This window comes from Micropterus dolomieu, linkage group LG07, assembly GCF_021292245.1.
Source record: "Micropterus dolomieu isolate WLL.071019.BEF.003 ecotype Adirondacks linkage group LG07, ASM2129224v1, whole genome shotgun sequence".
Taxonomy (NCBI): Eukaryota; Metazoa; Chordata; class Actinopteri; order Centrarchiformes; family Centrarchidae; genus Micropterus; species Micropterus dolomieu.
The window spans coordinates 9,055,950-9,074,181 of record NC_060156.1 but is presented as its reverse complement, the minus strand read 5'-3'; the positions used below and the strand labels follow the sequence as shown (position 1 = coordinate 9,074,181).

Here is an 18,232-nt window from a genome sequence, read left to right as displayed (position 1 = left end):
GTCTATACATAATATGATTGCCTGCCCAGCCCTGCACAGGCCCCTGTACCTGTCACTATTCCACCACAGAAAAGGTTGTATAATTTGGGGCATTTAGCTGCCTGTTGTGCCTTATATTTTTTGGCACCACTTGTTTCTTTATCCTATTTTTTTCTTTTCGCCATATTTACCATCTCTGTTGCACTTATCACACAAACCAGATGAAAAGTAAACTCCTTTTATCAATGCCGTCGAGCCAATCAGATTCAGCAAAAACGAGGATCAGTCCAATTTGGGAGGGGGGGCTCGTATCCCCCTCAATATTGGAAATATTAGTTTGGCCCTGTCCAACAGACACACAGACAGCGTTCCAGTGAAACTGACTGACAGACCGGCCGGCATTAATTTAATCCAAACTGTGCTACCATGTGAAGTGACTTGGGGGTGGGTTCATAATGCAGCCAGAACATAATATTAAAATAATTTTCCAGAACAACACAAGATTTTCCAGGACATTTTACTTTTTATCTTATTTTCCAGGTGTTATCCATGACTGGAAAATTGGTCAGCTGTTTTCCAGAACGCATGGGAACCATGATATTTCACCCAAGCTGGAAAGAGTCTTTGCAATGCAACCAAAACAGTAATTTAGAAGTTCACTACTCCCAAGAAGAGCGACAAGAGGGAAAAATGTGTATGATCTGACTGACTACAGCATTTTGTACAAAAAGCTCTGAAGGACATGGATGGGATGTGTACATTGTGAAATTGAACTCACAAAAGGAAACAGAACCACGTCTGAGGCTTGTCTTAATCACAAATCTAAATTCAGGCTATAATTTTGAGTGAAAAAAATCCAAAACTTTCTGAAATAAAATGTAATGTAAATGTAATGCTAATCCTTACTTTACATTTAAAAAAGAAAACAAAAACGTAATGTACATCATGAATCTGTATGCGTAATATAATATAATGCATGAGGCCCCCGGCCTGACCATGGCTTTTCATCTGCGTTAGGAACATTTTCAAGGTATATTATGAGCTGCCAGTGGTGAGCTGAAGAAAAGGGATTTGTTCCTGGACTAAATAAGATTTGAAAGCCGGTAATCTCAACACCTGATAACGTAACATCAATTGATCATTTGCAGTGTATTCAACCCCTGTGGCTATGTTAAAGTCATTCTCCAGCATATTTCAAGTCTAAACCTGCATGCTGGTGGACTCAAAGCCATTTCTCTCACCTCGCAGGTTTTAATCACTCATTATTATTATACACTATTAAACACTATTTCAGTGTTCAGTGGAGAGTCAACAGCATATGAGAAGAAAATTCTGTAATTTAATTTACCTTTCTGAGAATGTTTTATGTATTTTTTTCTAGAGATCCACCTAGATTAATGTGTGCCAAGAAACTGTTCATTTTATTTTTTATCGTCCAGGTCCTGTCCTGCATCAGTACATTTTCCGACATCACTTTAATTAAAACATTTCTTACCAGAATGAGGCTGTAACTTCTGCCAGTCTGACCTTTATATGCACCAAATAGCTGCAAGGAGTCTTACTGAAATGATTGTTCCATTTCCGAGCAAACTCTGATGTTGAACAATGCACCGTATTTGTGAAAAAGTGGTGCTATTACATGGCAATGGTGTTGTGAACAAGGACTGTTTTTCGTATAACTCTTCCTGTTGTTGCATTCAAGGACAACTGGACATCAGAGTTCAGTGTTGAGCAGCAACATTTTAATTTAAGAAAACATTTCAATTCACACCATCCTTCTCATAGTGATGATGTTGGCTTAATGTCGGTATGAAGTGCGTTGTAGTGTAATAGTGGGATTAAAGAGGGCATACCACTGAAAATTGCATTTCCTGAACAATGTTTTTCCACATGGACCTCCAATCAGTTTAGCCATTTGCTTCATTGCCTCCTCCCAGTCCATTTACACTAAGGTGCCCTCGTTACCAGGTGTAACTCTTGTGGAAATAAGTGAACACTTGCAGAGGATATTAGCTCATGCTGGTTTGAGGAACTATGCATGAGGTGCAATGAAATGAAATTCATGTGGCTAAGTATGTGTGTGTGTGTGTGTGTGTGTGTGTGTGTGTGTGTGTGTGTGTGTGTGTGTGTGTGTGTGTGTGTGTGTGTGTGTGTGTGTGTGTGTTTGGAGGTTGTTAATGTTATTTTCAAATAATGCATAAGGCATTTTTAAATTAAGCAAATATAAGTATGTGAGTGCATGTGAGTTACAGTTATATGTAATTCTGTTAACATACATCCACAGTGTCTTAATCTGACTGAGAGAATGGTTGAGCTAGGTGTTCAAAGTCAGTTTTCAGAGTAATGTGAAAGGGCGTGGTTTCTCATGAAATCCCAGAGAATTATGACTTACCTCTGCAGTTATTTGGACAATGTTTGCGCCTCTGTATCTCTCTTAAATATACATATATATATTTGTGATGTAAACAAATACACTGAACATATAGCTACCTTAAAACTTCAATTAAAAGCCTAGTCCCAATTTTTGCTTGTTTGCCCTTTTACTGGCCTGGGGTCTCATTTATAAACGGTGCGTACATACAAAACAGTTTTGGAAATGTGCGTACGCCACTTCCCAAACAAAGGTTGTGATCTACTGTATAAAAAACAAACTTGATGGGAGAATGTGTGGTCCTGTAAGTAAACTCTGAACCATGCGTACACACATAAAGAGGAGAAATGAGAAACGTCGACTCACATGGCAGAGGCCGTTTTATTGACTTTCCCTGAAGTGCACAAAAAAAACCCCAAAACACAATTTAAGATCATTTGCAGCGCACACAAAAATATCCAGATTTAGGATAATAACCACAAATGGAGATATCTGTTTCTGCAAAAGAATGCCTCAAATATGTTATACAGTTTTATCAGGAATCATATTAATTAATAGGCTACTTGCTTGCAGTGCAATTCATTCTCATAAATAAGGTGAACAGGAGGACAAATTACATTTAAATGGATGCAGTTTCCAGTGCGTCAGTCAAGCAAATAGGAGAGCATTGTTTCAAATATTGTTATCAGATGTTTGTTGCCTCATTGAGCCAAACGCTGTGCTCCAGCGTGTGTGGATGTGATACAACAAGTCATTTCTTTTAACTCATCGGCAGCCTCTTTAAGTGAGTGGACTGTTTGTGTAGCCTAAATAAATGTTTAAACACAAGTGGAATGCATTTGGTTTACTCTCTTTTCAAACGGGGGAATCCAAATTAGTACCTGGGTCATCCCATCTTGCTTGTGTGTGTCCCCCTCCAGCTAGCGACGTCACTACTCAGCGGGGATGCCTGTTCCTGCAGATCGGTTATAAAGGGGTGGAGCTCCGGTGCCCCCTTTCCTCCGGTGCACAAGCGTTGCATGAAAGTGCGTTTTTTACCCACCAAACAACATGTTTCAGCTTCACCAAAAGGAACGTCAGTGTCACACGGATTTAAATTTCGCTTTGTAGCTTTTCTGTCAGAATTAGCCTCCCTTTCTTCATGCAGTCAGTATGTATTAATATTAATGAGGGGTGTCAATGACGATTTATAGGCAACTATGTGTCATAATGCAAGAACTTAAGGACTCAAAGGCAGACTCGGAACAGTTCGAAGGGGTAACAAAGGGTTTTATTGAAAAGTGCAACGGGAGACTGGGTAGTTGGTTCCAACAGGGCAGAATGGAGAACACGGAGGAGGGGAGTTTGTCCAGGCAAGATGTGAGCTGAGCGGGGTGTGGCGTTCAGCAGAGTTCCCGGAGGTAGTGTGATCCTGGGCACAGAGAAAAACAGGTTAATCCAGGGAGAGACAGAAATTACACAGAATCTTACTGGAGTAGATAGTTGGCCTTGACACATGTACCACATGCAGTTAACTGACGATCTGGCGAAGAATGTGAGGAGGACTGGGGTTGAAATACTGCAAGAGCTTGATTAGTGGAATGAGGACCAGGTGCGCTGCTGGAGCCAGAGCGTGTAGCCACGCCCAGACAAACACAGACAGGGAGGACAGACAAAAAACACAGGGAAGGGGGGAACAAAAGAACACAAGGTAGTGGGGAGATTCTGCAGTACCACAACACTATGGGCGTTTGAAGGGTTGGACATGGAGCTCCCTCACATGCGCCACGTTTCAAGTTGATTGTGATTTATAAAGGGAACTTGCTTACAGACACTTGGTTTTATAAGTCTGAATATTTTTTGGCGTACACCATTTTTGGCTTTTGGGCGCACGTACACTTTTAGTGAGGATTCTACGCAGAGTTTCGTAAATGAGACCCCTGGTGTGGCTACATGTTTTGAGAAATAAATGCAGGTCTCAATTAGACGTCTCAGAAGTTCTTTGGATATATAAAACCTGCACAGGAATGCCGTACCGGGAATAAAAGTCGGGAGGAATGGAAAATCGATTCAGTGTTTTTTATGGGGGGAATAACTGTTTTACACTGTTTGTAAAGCAGTAAATCCAGCTACTATCCATACAGCCAGTAGGAAGGTGTGACATTGCCGGGATGCTGGAACCATTCCTCCAAGCATCGTTTCTGTGTCAGCGTTGTCATTGCTACCAGCTACAAGTGTGCTGGAAGCTGCATTGATGTTGATAAGTACATCTCTTGCGATGCAGTAAACTCACTATTGGCAGACGCTATTTTCCCCAGTGATTATGCTAACGCTACATTGTGAACAACAAATCTGTGTTGAAATTATAGAAATGTTGCCCTCTGTGAGCTCCAACACAAACACACACACAAAGCAAAGTCATTGGTCAGCAAAGAGGCCACGTTGGAGAAGTGAACCAGGGGAAGTGTAGATAACACCCAAGATAACTCGAATTGATGATGGATATGCATGTTACTGTAAGTAGCAATAAAACCTTCACAAGTAAAAAGCCAATATTTAATCAATACACCTGTTCAACAAGCATAAACATGTAGAAAGCATAGTATACATAGAGTATACAGTGCCTACTGTTGAGCAGTAGTATCGATATAATCCTTATGATACCCATCCCTGAACACCACTACAGTTTGTCACAAAACACATTTTAATGGGGACACACTTAATTTCCCGAGAATCCACTCAAATTACAAAATCGATGATGGCTTTCTAATTTCCTCAAACATTGCTGGAATCTAATCTATTTAATGTAACTTGAATCTGGAGTATTTGAAAAAGCATGTGTTTCTTGTTGATGTTGGACATGAGAGGAAAGAATGTAGTGGAGAGGAGAGCAGAGCAGGAGAGGAGAGGAGACTGCATGATAAGGCTCCTCGATTATGGCAAAAATCATTATTTTGGTCATAACTGAAATCACGATTAGTGACACGATTACTGATTGACTTTGTTCTCCTAAGTCAAACAGTAAGTCATTGTGCATTTGAACTTGCATTGAACTTTTCAAATTGTGTGCTTCAATTTTTTTTACAATGATTATGCATTATCTCAATTAGCCCATGAATTAAGAAATAGTAATCAAATAGTCTTTAAACAGCATTTCAGGGTTTCTGCGCATGTGTGTGTGTGTTTGTGTGGTTTGTGTACACACAACTTGTAGAAGTTAAAACCCCATCATGTTTTCTCGAGCTGAACTAAACATCGCAAGACCTGATGAAAGTGCGTTGTGAAGGAAAGGGTGCGCTGGATGTGTCATTGCAAAACAGCATGCTGCACAATATTCGTTTTATTTTCATTAACTTGCTTTTATAGTCGTTGAAAGCCAAAATCGAAATCGTGATTAAAATTCTATTAATTGCACAGCCATAGTTCTACGGTACACTACCAGGCTAGCAATAAAAAGCAGACAGAGACTAGCTGGTGAACTCACATCTAGCAAACTAAAGACCCAGATATTTCCCCCTAAGAGCTGTTGGAACAGATTTTAGACAGAACTAAAAGAAAATTGCTTATCACACTTTTGTAATCCAGTGGGCAGAAAACAACTCCAAATAAATGATTAGGATGATAATGTGCATCTGCATATTTTGCCAGCAATTTGCTCAATTAATATTTTTGGCCGCTGATATATAAATGTATCATCTCCTGTCATGCCCACCTAATTTACCATATTTAATATCTTCTTCATCTTAAATTTAAAGAAAAATGAAATAAAATATACCTTTAAGCTACATTATGTGATAAAGGCAAAACAATGCAGTACACTCACCTCTCCTTGGTTTTCCCTCAAGCTACAGACTTTATAATTACTCTTTTCTTAATAGTTTTCTGCTTCAACTCAGGTTGCTCAGTAATTAATAAATAGCTGTACCTTTCTATAATGGAAGAATTGGCTGCTGTCAAAACACATTTTAAAGTATAATGTATCAATATCTATGGTGGCTACAATTCAATAAATAACATATCACACTGTATTCATTCATGCAAACTGAATAAGCAGAGAAACAAAATTAGAAATGTGCCAGCGTTTTGTAATAAAAAAATAATTTATTGGAGTATATATTTTTCATTTTACTATAGCAACTTTTTCCATTTCATAGGAACAGTTTTGGGGCGGCTCTGGATCAGGAGGAATTGTGGGTTGTCCATTTACCAAAATGCAGTCTATTTTCCCATTGACATACAATTAAATGGGCACAATCTCAACAGCTAGGTCATGTGCACAATAAGGTAGTATGCAAGGGCACCAGCCTTTTGGTTGATTCATCAGCAGCACAATATGCATAAAAGATGTTATGCCCAGCTCGTGGAAGAACATAACAAAGAGGCAAGGTCCACGCAGAAAAACAGCTTAAATTAAGAGATTTATTAACGTTACCTTAACTTAGAATTAACTCAAAACACAATTAAACTCAAACTCATCATACTCAAAAACACAACCAAAAGAAAAAGGAGCTCCTGAAAGGCACCCGCCTTCCAGAAGAGAGATCATGAGGAAGAGAGCGCCATCTTGGTTCACCACAACTTTTAAAGACTTGAACAGGTGGCCGCAATCACTGCAAGGTGGGCGTGTCTGACCAAACAGGAAGAAAGACATGAAAGAAAAGGAGAGAAAACAGGCCAACACCACAGGCCCCAGGCCGTCACGAGTTGGGGTGACCCTTTAAGACTTAAAGTGGTCTAAATTTGTGATTTTGGGATATATAAATAGAAGTGACCTCACTGAGGGGTAGTGTAATGTTCTGAAATATCCAAGCATTTTTACAGACCTGTCCTGTCCTGCACACAACAACCAAGATGTCTTTAGCTGACAAGTTTTGCTTTAAAATAGGCCCTGTTGGTCTCCATTCACCTCCATTACACCTGGATGGCAGCAGAAGTCTATAGAATCTAAAATAAGGCACACAAAGCGGTTTCCCACATTAAACTGTTGATTAGGATGAGGACACACAGAGATGATTTGTGGAGCTTGGCAGTTATGATGTAAGGATGAGGAAGTCATTTTGCATGCAGCTGTGTGTTTCTAGTGCCTTCCCACAATGTCACCATCTCCTAAATAATGGTTTGCAATGTGAAAACTAGGAGAATACAGAGCATTAACTGAATAGTTTGCTGTGTTATGTTTTTGCTGTACCTTGATTTAAAGACACATATGTTTTACTGTGTGCCACAAAGTTAAACATGTTAAAATCCTGTAGGGGCTTTAATCAAGAGAAACAGTGGATCAATGTGTTCACTGACAATGTGCTTTGATGCAGTACTTTCAAATTAAAGACCGCATATGAAACATACTACGGGTCATACTGCCTTCAATGGGACTCAATCAGTTTAAAGGGAATGCCTTCATTAAGTCTGGAAGAAGTAGACAGATGACATAAATTACTCATTAATTTTAAACTCATTACAGACTGCTTTTGGCATTTATTGGTATAGTTGCATTAAACCCTGATGTGGATCCGAATACATGCAGTGGTTGGAAAATCTCTATAATTCACTGCTCAGATAAAGGTTTGAGCAGATGCTTTTTCCTATAATTATTGATAATGTCTAATCAATCAGTATCTATTGAGATAAGGAGGTCAATCCTATTACTTAGCATAACATTGGAGAAGTCATGCCAACCCTGAGCTGTCATTTGTGTCTGACAGACAGTGATTGTACATTACCTCCTCTTTGCAGCCTGATACAAGCCATATCAGTTATCCCTGTGTTACCGCTGCACAACTTAGTGAAAACTAACCTCATCCTGTTCAGCAGTGATTGAGGCATTCCCACCCCATCATCTGTAACAAGACAAGGTGCAATTCTGCCATCATGTTTTGCATCTACATAGAACACAAAGTGCTCTATCAAGTTTGCTTTCTGCAGACAAGCAGTTCTGATCAGGACTCAAATTTAATGGTGAAATGAATGTCTTCATGTTGACAAAATAATAAGCCTCTGCACTTATTAAAGCATTTATTCTGCTCTGTAAATGTGCTTTTTACTTTCTTTCTTCCCATACTCATGTATGATCAGACAGCAGCAGAGACAAGACTGACACATGATTATAGTTTCTATACTGTAAGCTATATTTTCACATGCCAGCAACATTCCAGAAACAAAATGTAATAGTCATTCACAGTGTAGAGTTTTATAACGGCTACATGTGGCTTCATTCAAATTAGTACATAATGCACTTTTCCATGTATTTTCAACATAGATATGCGACCTCAGTGTGTCTACAGACCTGCAAACTATGAGAAAAAACATCCTCTCCCCTTTTTTGCACCATCTTTCGGTAAATGTATGCAAATACGCCATTTGAATTTGGCCCCCTTCATGACATGGAATGGGAGTGGACATCAGAGGGAAAACCAGAAAATATTTTCTCTATAAAATTTGGTCCAGTTTTCTCTAAAATCAGTGAATAAAGTTATAAAATTGTGTTTTTGTACTTTTGACTGTGATGTCTGGCTACCAGAAGCACTCCAGCAGCATCTTATCTTTATTTATTTATTTATTTTTTGTATTATTCTTTACACTTGTTAAAGCACTTTGTAACTTGTTTTTGAAAAGTGCTCTACAAATAAGGATTATTATTATTATTATTATTTTTCCAACCTAATGTTTGGGTTTGATAAATGCTAAATTCATTAAATTCAGCTCCCCATATCGCTATTTCCCTAGCTAAGTTACTGTAGCTATCATAACCATTGAGCACACCAGGAAGAGAATGAGACGTTGCAGGCCACAAGCATTGGTTGCTGTCTTGTCTCGCAAAGCCAGACCTTTCTCCACCATGGATGTATAAGGAGAACTCTATCTGCTCAGTGGCACATGAAGCCAAAAAAGTTTGAGGTCCAAAATGCATACACACAACTGAATGACATACCAAGGTTCATAACCCGCACAGACAGACAAGCACGCAGATACCACAGACAAAGCAGACCAGTATAACTAAAACAGAACAGAACGATCATAATCAAATAAATACAAAACTGGCAGAGATTCAAACTAAAAGCCAAAACAAGGATCAAAATAGCAAAACTCAAAAGCAGACAGAATCGAGTTATTTCATGGGGGTTGTGGTGCTCAAAAAAAATGTATCCACCGGTTTACAGCTGCTTCTTTCACAATGTAAACCTTTGGGAAAATGTCTCTTGGGGCCAGTGTGCAGAAGTTGTAATTCCATGGTTTGGCCACTGTATCAAATTGTGTTCAAAGTATGGCACACTCGCTAGGGGCTTGATTTCTGCACATCGTTTCAGCGCTGTTCCAGCCAGTTGCTGCCCCTTGGGAGGCTATCCAGAAGTTGGTGAATTAAGAAAGTAAGCTTTTAGGGACGGGAACCTTAAAAAGACAGGAGCTAAAATGAAGTGTTCAGTCAAAAGGTGAATGGAGGAGCTAAAACAATGGACAGTACAAGAAAAATTATGTGTTTTTTGAACATTAAAGCATGTAAAACATTTTCTAGTAGATATCCCAAAAAAGTATGAACCTGAAAATCAGCATAACGTGGGACCCTTAATGTATGAATGTATATATCAACCTCAACCCAAAAGTATAGTGAATTCAAGTCTATACTGCATTAACTTCCAGTGAGTTTACGTCTTAAAAAATAATTCCCATCCAAGGTTGAGTGTAGGGGCACGCATTAAACCAACTGCACAACAGCTACATGACATAGAAATACAGACCTAGAACAAGGACCAATAGACCCTGTTCAGCACAATAGGCTACTGATAGATAATTAAAGGTTTCAGCCTAAACAAACATTAGGCTTTTTATCATAAAACAGCTCTTATCAAAGTAATCAATGACTTTACAGTCAACAATGATGCAAACAAACTAATCTAATCTACTATTGTTAGACCTGAATTCCGCTTTTAACACTTTTGATCATGATATTCAACTGAATAGACTGGGAAATTGTTTTGACTTATCTGGAACTGTTCTTCAATAGTTTTCAACATATTTAAAAGGAAGGACTTCCTCCGTATCTATTGGCATCTTCACTTCTGAAGAAGTCAACATTTTCTGTGGGGTCCCACAAGGGACATTTTTTTGTTTCACTGCTATTCAATCTGTACAATTTCCACTTGGTACCATCATATGGTGTCACACCAGGGGTCAGCAAATAAGTCTGGCATTGGGCCAAATTTTTTTCAAGCCGTTATATGGCAGGCCATTGACAAAGTCAAATTATTTCAAATCATGCGTAGCCTATGTTTAGCTCAGTCTGTACTGTGCGGGGCTCCAGTTAAGTATGTAGTAGGATTGATTCCATCTTACAGTGGATATTATTTCTCCCTTGTTAAACAAAAAACAAAAATAAAAGGACACTTCTGCACATGCTCACAATAAAGCATGTGCTGCAGTGATGTGTTTGATCAGCATTCATAAACCTATGGACACTTATTTTCATTTCCCTGAGAAAATTCAGGGGAATCCGATCACACGATTACTGAAAGCTTTTTCAGAGGTGTGTCAAGCAGGCCAGAGACTCTTTTGAATGTCCTTCAGAACTCTTCAAAGTAAAAGGTCTTAATAAACTCGACATTAAGCATTGCTGCAAAAGAGGCATAATCACTTAAGAGGAAGTGATTGTGAGTAACTCTAGCTGTCATGACTGAGATCTATTTCAGCACCAGCCGTTATCAATTTATCTATTTTTTATTTTTCTGCTATCAAAGCAATATGGCCACAGGCCAGATATTATTGCTGGCGAGCTGGTTCTGGCCCGCGGGCCGCCTATTGCCGACCACTGATGTACACTACCGATGCCAGTGATACACAGCGGTGTGTCTGACTTTCCTTAAAAAACCTCAGTCCTGCAAATGAGCTTGCCAAATGCATTGATGACATCAACCACTGGATGTCTCAAAATATTCTACAACTTAACAAATAAAAAAAATGAAATTCTTAAAGTAAACCCAAAAGTAAAAAGGCAAGAGATTGTATCCATATTATAATGTTATTCTCTAAAGGACAGTGAGCATGTCAGAAACCTGGGTGTTATTGTTGATGCCAATCTTATCTTCCTTCACATCACATCTATTTTGATGACAGCTTTCTACCATTTGAAAAAAAAAACATTTCCAAATTTAGGAGCTTCCTGCTTCAGTCTCACTCCGATAAACTGGTCCATCTGTGGAACAACCTGCCATTCCATATCAGAACCGCCCCCACTCTTAAACACTTTAAATTGTTGTTAAAAACACATCTCTTTTCTTTGGCATTTCCAAGTTATTATGTTAGGTGATTTTATTATCATTATATATCATGTAGTCTATGATATACTGTATATCCTAATTAATGTCTTATTGCTGTACTTTTACTTTGTAATCCTTGTTTTATTGCCTTTTACCCTGTGAAGCACCTTGGTCAACCTTGGTTGTTTTACAGTAAGTGTGCTAAGTTGATATTGATGTTGATTGAAATTGCTGCTGCCGCCACCATGTGGCACTCGGGTAGCTTCACGTAATTCACTTGGTGTCTTGTGTTTGATGCACTGATGTGTCTTAACACCATATCATTCAACTCTAGATATCACTAAAAACGACACAACAAAACAGGTAACTATAAAAACAAATGTGTTCAATATACTGCACATATCATCTACAGCAATTGAAGCACTGAAACACTAACAGCATTAAAATAATTAACATTATCTGTCATTCATATTCAGTATATTCTTTGGTGAGTGAGCAGCGAGATATCCACTTTATGATACCTATCATACCAGCGGGTACCTGTATATTCTGTACCCAGTACCTGTAGTAGTAGCGAATAGAATGAAACACACAAATAAACAACGCGCCACCTGTGCCCCATTTGGATCTGGTTGAGTGCTTGAACCAGTTCCATCAAATTGGGTCCTCAGGGGACATCTCACCAGCTAATACTTCTATCTGCATGAAGCAGGTAGAGAGAGCTGATGGTGACATGGTGTGCATCTACTTGTGCAGTGAAACCCCAGCTGTGATACGCATGAAGTGATCCAGTCGTGCCTGAAACGAGGACACAGGCCAATGAGTGACAAATACTGACTGCTGCACAGTGGACATGGCAGTACTTTAGCCCACTCAGGGTAATTGGAACTATATCAGCCTTTTATGAAATGCAGGTCAGTGAGTGTGAGTCACTATAAATTAGACACACATTAGTTTTGTTTTGTTTGTCACTTGTCTTTATAATCTCATTTTTAAAATGAATCCTTGATACAGGGTAACATTTTCTTGCTAGTGGTCTTATCTAAAATCAAAATGTAATTAAGAATGAATAACAGTTGAATAATAATACATTTTTAGTAAAAGAAGTCAGCCCTACACTGAGTCCTTTACTTATTCATATCATCCCATTACCATTCGCCCCAAAATACAGTTTATTATGTTACGTTATCATGATTGTGTTTTAATGTGGGATGTAGAATGGCAGAATTCATCTTTGCTTTCACTTATGTATGACATTTAATTTCAAGAGAAAAAACAAACATTTCATCACCTTAAAGGGAGCCCTTTGCAGTATTCCCTCTAGCCAGTTTTGCCATTTACCCCCACCTCGAAATCAGATATTGTACATATAGTTGATGAAAATAGATAAACAGACAGGCAAATGAATTAGAGTTTCCCTGGCCCTATTATGGTGCTACAGTTAATCATCTATTGTGCATCTTTTCAGAGCAGTCAGTCACACAATCAGCTTTGTCACAACTCCCTCAGCCCCCCCCCCCCCCCCCCCCCCCCCCCCCCCCCCCCCCCCCCCTCCTCACAACAACACTTGGCAGCTTGACGACCTGCCTGGGCCCAAACTGTTTGTGTTTCAGATGTTGTACTCCAAGTGACAGATGCAGCTTCCCTGTTCTTGTAAGAGGAGAGGGAGAGAGAGATTGAATGTCAGAGGGTCAACACTCTTTTCTGTGACTGCAAACCTTTTGGAAATACAGTATCTGTGTGTGTGACAGTATCTGTGTGTGTGTGTGTGTGTGTGTGTATGTGTTTACAGAAGACATGTGCTTGTCAAAGGTTGCTTTCTAATTTGCATTTGCATATATGTGTGAGAGATGCTGGCTGTGGATGGATTAAACTAATCTCTACATCTTCATCTTTGAAAGCCGCGGAAACATTTTAAACATGTTGCAGTTTTGTCAGCCTCCTTGTTATCAGCACAACCTAAATCTGTTTTTTTGTAGACTGCAGAAGCATTATCATGCAGTATTTCTTTTGAGTGCTGAATAAAACTGCTAATATTGCTGATCATGGAGCCTATTAAAAGTTACTGAACAGTATTCGGGTGTGCTGCTTCTTATCTCTTATCACCCTATCCATAATGAGTAGATAATTAATAATGTCACAATACCATAAAAAACCAAATTGAAAGTTGCTGTATAATTTTAAAACAATGTGGATATCAGTCAGTAAATGAAGCTGTATCCCTGTTCGCTGAATTGCCTGCAAGGGAACTGGATTTTGTTCTGAATATAAGCAGAGAGCAGACTCACAACGGCTCACTGGAGCTTATCTGCAGATGGCCTTGAACAGAAAGCCTGTGTTTTAGAGCATTTCAATACAAAAGCAGATGATTTCTTTGTTGCGCATAATGACAGGCTGACACTGTTAATGCATAGTGTCAAACACCGCATATACATACAAGCATGCACAGACACAATCTCCAAAAATATGCCCCACTATACCCTATGCATGTCCTATTTGTCCACAAACATTGGGAAAAAAACAATTTTCAGATGCACAGCTCAGAAAAACACCAGTTCAGTGCAGTGACATAGAGCACAAGTGCAGCAGTAATTTCTATCTGTGCAAAGTAATCTGCATGCAATATAATAATAAAGTATTGTTGGGTTTTCTTGCAAATTTATCTGGGATGGGAGTGTAGAATTTCATCATAACACAGAGGACTACAGATTACTCGTCATTGGTCTTCTTCACAGTGGCAAAGCAATTTGTTCTGGAATAGCTGTGAAACCATTAGTATTTTAAATGTATTTTGCAGCCAGTGCAGCATAATGAACTGTACCCGACTCTTCTCAGCAAAGAGCTTTATTAGAGTGTACGGTGAAACTTCACTTTAGGAAGTAATTTTCTTGTACCGAGCCTGAAAATCAATTTAAAAACCTTTGCTAGTTTTCAACACTAGGTCTGGCACTATTAACAGTGAGGTAGAAAAGCAAACACGACTTTTATCTCGTACAAACTATGTGTACAGGAAAAAATACAAAGTAAACATAATTTGTAGTTAAAGAAATACAATTTAGAAACATGTTGCTATGTTTCTTCATTAATCCAAAGCTTTTTTTTTGACAGAATGTTTTATAAACAGAAATAATATGTTTGTATTTTTATTTTAATACAGTAAAACCATCATACTAAGCAAAGAGCACCAGGTGACTCGTTCTGGCTAAGGTATGGCCAGTGCCCACACCTTGAATGAAGCAGTGAACATATACTCATTTTATGCCTCTGCACTGCTCTCTGTGAGTTTCACTTACATTTATACTGCAAGGTGCTCAACATTGTAATGATGATCAAAAGAGATTTCAAATTGTGTGCGTCCTGGAGCTTTTATAAAAGGGTACTATAGCATACCAGTAGGAGTTAGTTATGGTCCAACAATAAAAAACACTTTTGGTTCTATGCAGTACCCTTTTAGTGAAAGGGGGCTTTGGAAGTTTTCATGGCAAATTATATTAGCAGGCACTTTGCCATGTGTTAGGGTTAAGTGAACTGTAATCTCTTATCTCATTCAGTTGTCATGTAGCCTTGCCACCTCGCTCACCCACCCACCTACTCCCAGACATACCGCCAGGGAATCGAACACTCTCAGTAGAGAGACAGTCAGAGTTTGGCTGATTTTGCTCCATCCCCACATAAAGTAAAAGTACTGTACTTCTTGTGTTTCTATAGCAACAGTTCCCACTCATGTCTTCAGGATACTGAGCAATGCGGGGAATGAAGAAGAGCTGCAATGATGGCATTCCTGAGCATTTTGATTTAACCATATGGCTGTTGGCAAATTAATGGTTGATCAATATAAAATAGCCCCAACATAACTGATGTTTTTGGAAAGGAGCAGCCGAAACAGAATATTTCTGTTTGATTTTGTATGACTTTAAATATAAGTACAATCATGCCAATAATTCCAAAAAAGTTCACCACCAAATTTTCATCTTCGAGTTTGAAAAGCCTCTGAAACATCATTTATCAAGTTATAATGAAAAGAACTCAGAATGATCATAATAATAACCAAACCAGCTCTCAGAGAAATCATCAATTCATTCAGTCATTTAAATTCAGACAGACATGTAAACATTAGCTTCTGAAAAACCATTCACTGCGTCTGCAGTGATTTGTACTGTTGCGTAGGTGTACTCGTCCTTGGCTGTAGCTACCTTGACACTTTCTTGTTTCTTTTAAGTGCATCTGTTTTCTCAACTCAATCCTCTGTCCCGCCCTATGTTGCTTTATCTTTTTCTCACAATCTGTCTCTCTCTTGTCCCCTTTCCCTCTCTCTCTCCCAGGTGTTGATGAGTGACCAAGGTGATGTGATGGCTGAGCTAGCAGGCGGGACAGATCACAGCAGACTGTCTGCCACACACTGAGCCAACTGGATGCAACGCATTAGAGCCTAGACAGGTAGGACTGAGTTACAAAATTTTTTCTTTGGCAAACTTTTGTGGGCAAGTTGAAATGAAGGCTGTCAAAGCATTAATATTTCAAGACCTTGAACAAGTCCAGTATCTTTGAAAGCACATTTTGAATGGAGACGGTATGTCTGAAATGCAGAAAGCAAAATCAGTGGCCATAAATGTTTGAAAGTAGTAAAGTGAATTTTATTGCACAAAAATGCTGACTGACAGATTATAATGAGACTGAATAACAAATTATAGCCTTTACACAGAAGTCTCAAAAAATATTGACATGACTCAATTAACTACATTTATCCTAACCTTGCTTTTTGTCTAATGCATAACTCTCTTTCCATTCTGCTTGCAGAATGGATTTCCCCAATTGCACTGAAGGGGTGTTTGCCACAAGCAGCAGTGGCAATGAGTCACTGGAGACCACTAAACTTCCTCCCAGTAAAGTCCTGCTTACGGTGACCCTGTCTGTACTGGCTATCCTGACTACATTCTTCAACTGCCTGGTGATCACAGCTATTGCCGTCACCCGCAAGTTGCACCACCCCGCCAACTACCTCATCTGCTCATTAGCAGTGACGGACTTGCTGGTGGCTGTGCTGGTCATGCCCTTCAGTATCATGTACATCCAGAAAGAGAGCTGGGTCATGGGCGAGGTGGTGTGTACCATATGGTTAAGTGTGGATATCACCTGTTGCACATGCTCCATCTTGCACCTTGCTGCAATCGCCATCGACCGTTACAGGGCCATTACTGATGCAGTGGAGTACTCTCGCAAACGCACCGGGGCCAGAGCTGGGGCGATGGTGGCAGTGGTGTGGCTCCTGTCCATCCTCATCTCACTTCCTCCTCTACTGTGGCGGCACTACAGCGGAGATGCAGAGCATGAAGGCCAGTGCATCATCATCCACCATCACATGGCCTTCACCTTGTACTCCACTCTTGGAGCATTTTACATCCCCCTGCTGCTCATCCTCATCCTCTACTACAAAATCTATCGGGCCGCTCAGACCCTCTACATGCGCAGAGAGGCCAGCCGGGCTAGCCGTCACTCATGTATGACCAATGGGAGCATGATCCCGTCGTCCTACCCTGCCGGAGAGGGCGACGCCGATGGGGGACCACGAAGTCCGGAGCCCATAAGCCCACCAGAAAAGTCTTTCTCTGAACCCTCAACTGAGGAACCTCCACCCCGTGAACGGGTGCGCGTATCGGTAAAGGCTTTCAAGTGCAAGTCGCGCAGGCATGACTCACGTAGTGAGTCACGTCGGAGCCAATTATACCAAGGACCACGGATCTCAGGCTCACGGGAGCGCAAAGCAGCATCCACATTGGGCTTGATAATAGGGGCCTTTGTCATCTGTTGGTTGCCATTTTTTGTCAAGGAGGTGATCGTCAACACCTGTGGTTCTTGCAGTACTTCAATGGAGATGGCTGACTTTCTGACATGGTTGGGCTACCTCAACTCACTGATCAACCCCCTCATCTACACCATATTTAATGAAGACTTCAAAAAAGCTTTCCAAAGACTCATTAGATGCAGTCATTATCTCTGATGGTTACAGTTATGCATGACCACACCCATACAACACCATACACATAACACGTAACAAGGAAGGGATAAACTAAAGGCACGAGGTCAGAGAATATTGACTGGATACTGACTCAATGTGCCTGAGACAGAATAATCGCAAAGAGGAAAAGGATTGACACCCGTTTATAGACATTTCACCGGGCACTCCAACAGCCTAAATGGCACCAGTTCAGCAATGAGCTTTGCAGCAAAGTTCCACGTTGAAATCCAAGTCCTGCTATTAATAGGACAGCCTGAGATTTCCTTGATGTTAATTGGTGTGTTTCAAGGGACACTGACATGTTGGTTGTTAGAAAATGGGCCATCGCTGACCTTTTTGAAGTCTGGGTTCTGAGCATAAGTGATCAACCCCATTTGAAGGTCCTGATATAGCTGGCCATTATGTCTTTTCCATCTAATGACCTCCCCTCTATCCAGTCCAAGCTGCTGGCTAAAATACAGAACATAAAGTAAAATACCACAGCATACCAAGTTGTGACTTTCTGCAGCCATGACATTATGGAAGGCTTGATGACTTTTATCTGATTAACTGTCACAGTGATTGTTGATAGAAATAGTTGTTGAATGGGGTATGTCTTCAGCTCCATAAAACATTACAACAAATATAAAACATAAAGAT

At 39.9% G+C, this 18,232-nt stretch overlaps 1 protein-coding gene across 2 annotated transcripts; it reads left to right on the top strand.

Annotated features, from left to right (window-relative positions):
- The first annotated feature begins 11,278 nt into the window (after positions 1 to 11,278).
- Positions 11,279 to 17,575, top strand: htr1fa (5-hydroxytryptamine (serotonin) receptor 1Fa). Of its 2 annotated transcripts, none has more exons than XM_046054211.1 (2): positions 11,279 to 11,292; positions 16,420 to 17,575. In XM_046054211.1, the coding sequence occupies exons 1-2, from the start codon at positions 11,279 to 11,281 to the stop codon at positions 17,573 to 17,575; spliced, it is 1,170 nt and encodes a 389-aa protein (XP_045910167.1). The 2 variants fall into 2 exon arrangements, with proteins under 2 accessions (XP_045910167.1, XP_045910166.1); XM_046054210.1 differs by lacking the exon at positions 11,279 to 11,292 and adding an exon at positions 15,956 to 16,014 and having other exon boundaries at positions 16,375 to 17,575.
- The last annotated feature ends 657 nt before the right edge of the window (positions 17,576 to 18,232 follow it).

Bases quoted from the DNA above. Each gene is read 5' to 3' on its own strand.
- htr1fa (XM_046054210.1), top strand. From the start codon at position 16,376: ATGGATTTCCCCAATTGCACTGAAGGGGTGTTTGCCACAAGCAGCAGT.